We start from the raw sequence: 6,304 nt of genomic DNA, 5'->3' as shown, positions 1-6,304 counted from the left end.
ATCAAGTCTGTTTTTGCATGTAAGTGAGGAGATAAATCAAATCTTCCGTCTATAGTTTAATGTCTCCCTCTATTGGTAGATATAAGGACAAACAACCAAAACATAAGCCAGGCCATATTAGGGCTGCATGATAAACTGATAATCACAATAATTTTGCACAAAACCATAATCATGATTAGCCTAATAATCACGATTGGTCTAATTTTAGAAATTTCTTTTTACATTTCATCAGAATTATTGCACTTTTTCTGCAAGTACAACTCAAGAGAACGTCAACTTAGGGTTTATTTTACCTCATAATTTCCTGATTTATTATATTTATCATATACATTAACACACTCTCTACATTATGAACACTAGTAAAACCATTCAGAAGCTTCTCTCTGAAGCTAAAAATTCTAAAATTAATTCCAGTAATTCCAAATTATGTTATAAAAAAAAAAAAAAGCGCAAAGGTTGTGTAAATACATTTATACGGCAACTGCAATTGCAAACCACATAGTCAAAATTCATGTTTGGATTTATTACAATTCATCAGAGAAGCTTAGCATACAAATTTAGCATTGCAGCAAACAGCACATGCAGCCTCGTGAAGGAACACAGACTGGCTGTATTACACTTTCATGTGAGCAGAATATGGTAATGGAGATTAATAAACTCCCACATATGTTTGTCTGTGTTTTCAGATCATGGGTGTTTTTTTTAGCAGTGCAGAGAGAGCGTGTAAGAGCCATTATGTTGTATTGAATGTCTGTTGTAATTCCATTTTTTGACACAGTTGGGGGGGAGAGTGTGAGAATTAGTATATAGGTAGCCAGAGAGTAAGAGAAGTCAAGTGTGTAATGTACTGTACAGGTTTTTCTTAATAACATTATCAAGATTGTTATTTTTATATTATTATATTATTTTTCCTCATAGTTTGCCTTTGTTGTTTCTTAGCCTGATGGTTCTTGAAGCTGCAGAGTGGCCAAAAGAAATATCACTGTAAAAGATAAAATTGTATTACTTCATAAAAATAAACGAATGCCTATATACATATGAATATGTGCATTTATAAAGTCCTTAGTCCTTAAATAGTCAGGTAATACAGTGATATGATCAGCCATTTTTACCAATATTTGCCATTTGCTTATTTTTAATTAATATATATATATATATATATATATAATTTTTTTTTTTTAAATTAAACATACATGATATTTGGTTATTTCATTCACTGTTATCTGAGAATTTAGTGCATCAAAGAATGTATCGCACATCTACAAATACTGTATTTCAGGAAAGTACCTCAATGTCAGTGAAGAAGGAGTGATCATGATTTGTGTTCAAACCATCCCGTTTAAGCACAGTAAACTGATTGATAACATTGTGCTTTTCCAAGCTAAAACTGTTGTCTCGGAAGTACAGAACAGCTGATAACTGCTTCTTGCTAGAAATGAGAAGTTAAGTTACATCAAACAAGTGAACAAAACAATGTATTTTTTTAAATAGTAACATATTCAAAGTTATTAAAGGGTTAGTTCACCCAAAAATGAAAATTCTGTCATTAATTACTCACCCTCATATTGTTCCACACCCGCAAGACCTTCGTTCATCTTCGGAACACAAATTAAGATATTTTCATAAAATCCGATGGCTCAGTGAGGCCTCCATTGCCAGCAAGATAATTAACACTTTCAATGCCCAAAAACATATTTAAAACAGTTCATATGACTACAGTGGTTCAACCTTAATGTTATGAAGCGACGAGAATACTTTTTGTGCGCCATAAAAATAAATAACAACTTTATTTAACAATATCTAGTGATAGGTGATTTCAAAACACTGCTGCATGAAGCTTTAAAGATTACGAATCTTTTCTTTCGAATCAGTGGTTCGGAGCGCGTATCAAACTGCCAAAGTCATGTGAAAGTCATGCCCCCCAGTGGTGAACCACTGAAATTTCGAAACACTTATCACATAACGAAGCCTCGTGACTTTGGCAGTTTGATACACGCTCCGAGCCACTCATTAGAAACAAAAGATTCGTAAAGCTTCAAAGCTTCATGAAGGGGTGTTTTGAAATCGCCCATTACTAGATATTGTTTAATAAAGTCATTATTTTGTTTTTTTGGTGCACAAAAATTATTCTCGTCGCTTCATTGAAGATTGAACCACTGTAGTCACAAGAACTGTTTTAAATATGTCTTTAGTAGCTTTCTGGGCATTAGAAAGTGTTAATTATCTTGCTGTCAATGCAGGCCTCACTGAGCCATCGGATTTCATCAAAAATATCGTAATTTGTGTTCCAAAGATGAACGAAGGTCTTACAGGTGCTGAACGACATGAGGGTGAGTAATTAATGACAGAATTTTCATTTTTGGGTGAACTAACCCTTTAAAACACTTACCTGATGTCTGGGTAATTACTAACTAATGGAATTAACAGTTCTTTTATCTTTTTCTCATTTTTCATTCCAATAATGTCGCTAAGGTAATCTCCCAATGGATAAAGCCAGTTTAAGGATGATCCCTGTGAACAGAATCATATTTTCAGTGCATCTACCTTGAAAAATCCACTTGTATATTCCGTGATGCTAGACTGGATCTTACCATGTCCTCAAATAGTTTCTTGAGTTCATTCCATTGTTCTCTCATTTTTGCGGCAGCATCTTCGTTCTTGTTTTTTTTGCATGAATATTTTTTCTTCATCAGCTGGGAGACATATTCTCTGGCTACATAATAGTGCACACCATTCACAAAAACCTGCAGATACAGACACTGTGTTAAAAGTGGTGCTCTGCAGCCGTTAGAGAGCATCTCTGAGCAGATGAGAGGACTCACTTGAGCTGATGGAGCTCTCATGGATTTACAGAGCCCACGATAATTCTCTATTCTAGAAGCAATTTCTCTAAAATCTTCATCTGTTTTCAGCCATTTTTTTGTCATCATACCATCAATGTAAGGCTTTGGGGAAAATGGCATTGTAGTTATGTTAATTAGTAATATTCTAAATATTAAACTATAAAAATAATGTGTAATGTGCTCTTGACTAGGTATAATTTTAGATTATGAGGAAATTAAGATGACAAGTTAGGTATATTTTATATATTTATCTGCTGAATGGCCCACCTTGACATCAGTTTTGAAATGATTTATCAGGGTCTGGCTAAGTCTTTGAATCAGTTCATCCACCTGTTTCTCCAGCTGCTCCACCTGAGCTGAACAGTTCTCCTTATAGCACTGCATATTCTCTCTGTAACAACAGCAGCGACATAAAAACCTTTGATGTCTCAAAAAACTCACACAGGGATTAATTGAGATTAAACAGATTTATGTCATGAAAACTTTCGTAGCAGATCTGTACAGGTGGAGCTGGGGAAGGTGGAGGGTTTCTGAAAGCGCGCTGCAACTGCTACAGCAAATGCCAACCAAGTATTTGAAGGTTGAGCAGCAAGCTCATTGGCTACTGATACAGCAGGAACCAATCAGCTGTGCCCTATAGAGGGTATGCCTGTGACGTCACCGTCGGCAGGAGTGATTGCGGTTACGACCGCTGAGTGGCAAAAAAGACTAAGTGGAAGCACTGGTTTTCAGCATGAATGACGCGAAAAACACACAAAACACATTCAAAACGGGAAAAAGCTTTGCGATTGTGTTAATGACCTATCAGCCTGCACCATCAAAGTTACTTTCAAAAGGCATGAAGAAAGATTATGTTAAGATTATGTTATTTACATTCCATTTTACTTTCCATATTCTTTGTAAATCTAACATGCCTGGACACAGCACCCTTGTGAAAAAATGTTTATTTAACTGTACTGAATTTTCACTCGTAGTGTACTTAAAATCTTAAAAGTGTGTGTATATATATATATACATATATATACACACACACACACACACACACACACTATTTTTATATATATGTATAGTCAAACCAAAAATTATTCAGACATTTTTGATATATTTTTACTAGTGGGTGCAGGACACTATAGTTCATTTATGTAAGTGAGGATAGCAAAATAAAGCAAACTGTGACATATTATACCCAAAAATTATTCATACAGTGGACTACCAGTAAAATTGATAAAAATTTGGAACCAAAAATTATTCAGACACTTTGACCTGACCATGTTTTGCTTAAGTGTTATCTGACATAATTAAGATTATTTTTTTCTGACACAGTTTAACTCTGAGATCTTGTCATATTTTATTACCATTTTTTAAACTATAGTGAATAAACTGCATTAATGAATGAAATGTTCAAGGTGTCTGAATAAATTTTGGTTTGACTGTATATATATATATACTAGCAGATAATATAATATTAATAAAATAAAAGACTACTTTAAGTGTCCTTAAGTAGTCTTTCAAGATTGTTTCTTAACACACTTAAGTACACTTTTAAAAAGTGCACTTTGTAATAATGTCAAAGTTTTATTTTAAAGTACATCTTAAATCATTATGTTTTAATAATCATGTTTTAATTAATATTTTAATTTTGTAATGCTAAGTACGCTTATTTTGATGTGTTGATTAAAATACTAAAGCACATGTAAAATACTTGATTATAATTTTAAGTGCAGTGTGTTATTCAATATTAAAATTAATATATTTTAAAACTGCATTTTTATTATTACAAATGTGTAAATGAATTACAAATATATTTTAATACATGACATACAAGTTTCAATATAAATTACATTAAAGTATACTTTAGTTTACCATAAATGCTTGTCAGTATTTAGCAGTACACGTTAACCATATTTCAAAGACAAAAGAAGTAATTCTGAAATTACATATAAAGATATACTCACATACTTACATTCAGTTCACACTTAAGAATATTCTTTTAAAATATATTATTTCCGTAATAAGTACTTTTTTTTTTTTTTTTTTTAATTATGATGAAGTTGTTGATGGACTTACTTAAGTGAATTAAAACTGTTGATGTAGCTGATGTGATATTGTACCCATAGACAGCAGTCCAGCAGGTCAGAGGTCAACAGAGAGCTGGTGTGTTGTGAAAACTCTTCTTCAAATCTAAAAGAGAAGGATACTTTCAGAGAAGGAAAGATGCAGAAGTGATCTCAAGTTAAACTATAATAATACTGTGACACAAACCTTGTATGAAATGGATTTAGCTCCTCTAAACAAAAGCGTACCACTGACTTCCCCAGATTCTCATCGATCTTCTCAAGATTCCCAGCATAACTTGCTATCAGCTAACAACATAAATCATAATCAATTATGAAAAATACTTTTTAAGTGTAGGCATTCTGATATGGGTAAACATCATATGAACTCTGTATGGAATTTATAAAGATTGTAAAATAAACAAACAAATAATTATAAATGTTTTTGATCGCCCTCTAGTGATAAGTCCTGACCTTACAGATGTCCATGTAGGTTTCCGAAGTGAGGAATCCATCATCTGTTCTATAAGGAGTTTTCTTCATTGTCCACACTTCTTTTTCAATTATGATGATATTCTCCAGTGCAGATTTAAAGTCGTCCTGGTATCAAATATGGTATCACAGTAAAACAAACTCATGTAAACAAATTCTAATGCTGCTTCACATGCTCTCGGAATTATTGCACGTGAACGCCCTCCTATTTCGAAACTTGAATGCGATGAGCTCGTGGTGATTGTGGGGAAAGCGGGAGTTATCAAATTTCCTATAGCATGTGAAGGCAGCATAATTAGGCTAGGCTACTTGTGTTCGTGGTGTTCACTATGTAACTTTTTTGGTTCAAAATTAACAAAATTTAAATAATGAGTCAATACATCATCAATCCTTATTCCAAAACAAGTTTTTGTCTTACCTTGATTCTATGGTAGCCTAAGTGTTTATATTTTAGACCTAGCGGGATGGTTTTCGCGGGAAATTCGCACATACTGCACTCGCCCGTTCGTGTCTCGTCATATGCGTAAATACAGAAAAGTTTGGGAGTGGCATTAGTTGTCCCAACGAGCGAGAAAGATTTACATTGAGCAGCTAATTCTCGAACCTCTGGGGAAATCGCCTGTTTGAGAAAAAAGAAAGAAAGAAAAAAGCTAAACATAGGAGAGTCTCCTGGCAAAAGGGGACGCGACAGAGCTCGTAATATGAGAATCGACACTGGCTTGGCTTTTTGGAGATGGCGAGGAGGGATTTGAAATGTTATAAAAGCGATACTGAGATGGCGTTTTTATTACACAACGGGTAAGGTATTTTATTTTATTGCCATATATAGCTCTCTATTAGAGTTCATTGTAAAGCATTATTGTAAACGGTCATTTCAAGTCACGCAGAGCCGAAGCACAAAAAAAAAAAAAAAAA

General features: G+C 33.7%; 2 protein-coding genes across 3 annotated transcripts in view; one reads left to right on the top strand and one right to left on the bottom strand.

The window, feature by feature from the left end:
* Positions 1-456: 456 nt before the first annotated feature.
* The window catches only part of si:dkey-45k15.1 (exocyst complex component 3-like protein 4), a 9,281-nt gene continuing 3,433 nt past the window's right edge, over positions 457-6,304 (bottom strand). The window contains exons 6-14 of one of the 2 annotated variants that reach the window (XM_051916527.1): positions 5,372-5,497; positions 5,106-5,206; positions 4,911-5,024; positions 3,111-3,234; positions 2,823-2,945; positions 2,592-2,744; positions 2,390-2,511; positions 1,288-1,429; positions 457-982 (exon numbers count right to left, since the gene is read on the bottom strand). In XM_051916527.1, coding sequence (XP_051772487.1) covers positions 980-982; positions 1,288-1,429; positions 2,390-2,511; positions 2,592-2,744; positions 2,823-2,945; positions 3,111-3,234; positions 4,911-5,024; positions 5,106-5,206; positions 5,372-5,497 — 1,008 coding nt within the window. In that variant the 3' untranslated portion in view covers positions 457-979. The remainder of the gene's footprint in view (positions 983-1,287; positions 1,430-2,389; positions 2,512-2,591; positions 2,745-2,822; positions 2,946-3,110; positions 3,235-4,910; positions 5,025-5,105; positions 5,207-5,371; positions 5,498-6,304) is intronic. The other variant, XM_051916528.1, reaches the window with a different exon arrangement.
* Positions 5,528-6,304, top strand: part of exoc3l4 (exocyst complex component 3-like 4) — a 24,503-nt gene continuing 23,726 nt past the window's right edge. Inside the window, exon 1 of the mRNA XM_051916524.1 lies at positions 5,528-6,187. Within this exon, the coding sequence (XP_051772484.1) occupies positions 6,123-6,187 (65 nt within the window). The 5' untranslated portion in view covers positions 5,528-6,122. The remainder of the gene's footprint in view (positions 6,188-6,304) is intronic.

The sequence above is a fragment of the Ctenopharyngodon idella genome, chromosome 13 (assembly GCF_019924925.1).
Source record: "Ctenopharyngodon idella isolate HZGC_01 chromosome 13, HZGC01, whole genome shotgun sequence".
Classification (NCBI taxonomy): Eukaryota; Metazoa; Chordata; class Actinopteri; order Cypriniformes; family Xenocyprididae; genus Ctenopharyngodon; species Ctenopharyngodon idella.
This window is presented reverse-complemented; position numbering and strand designations above follow the sequence as displayed.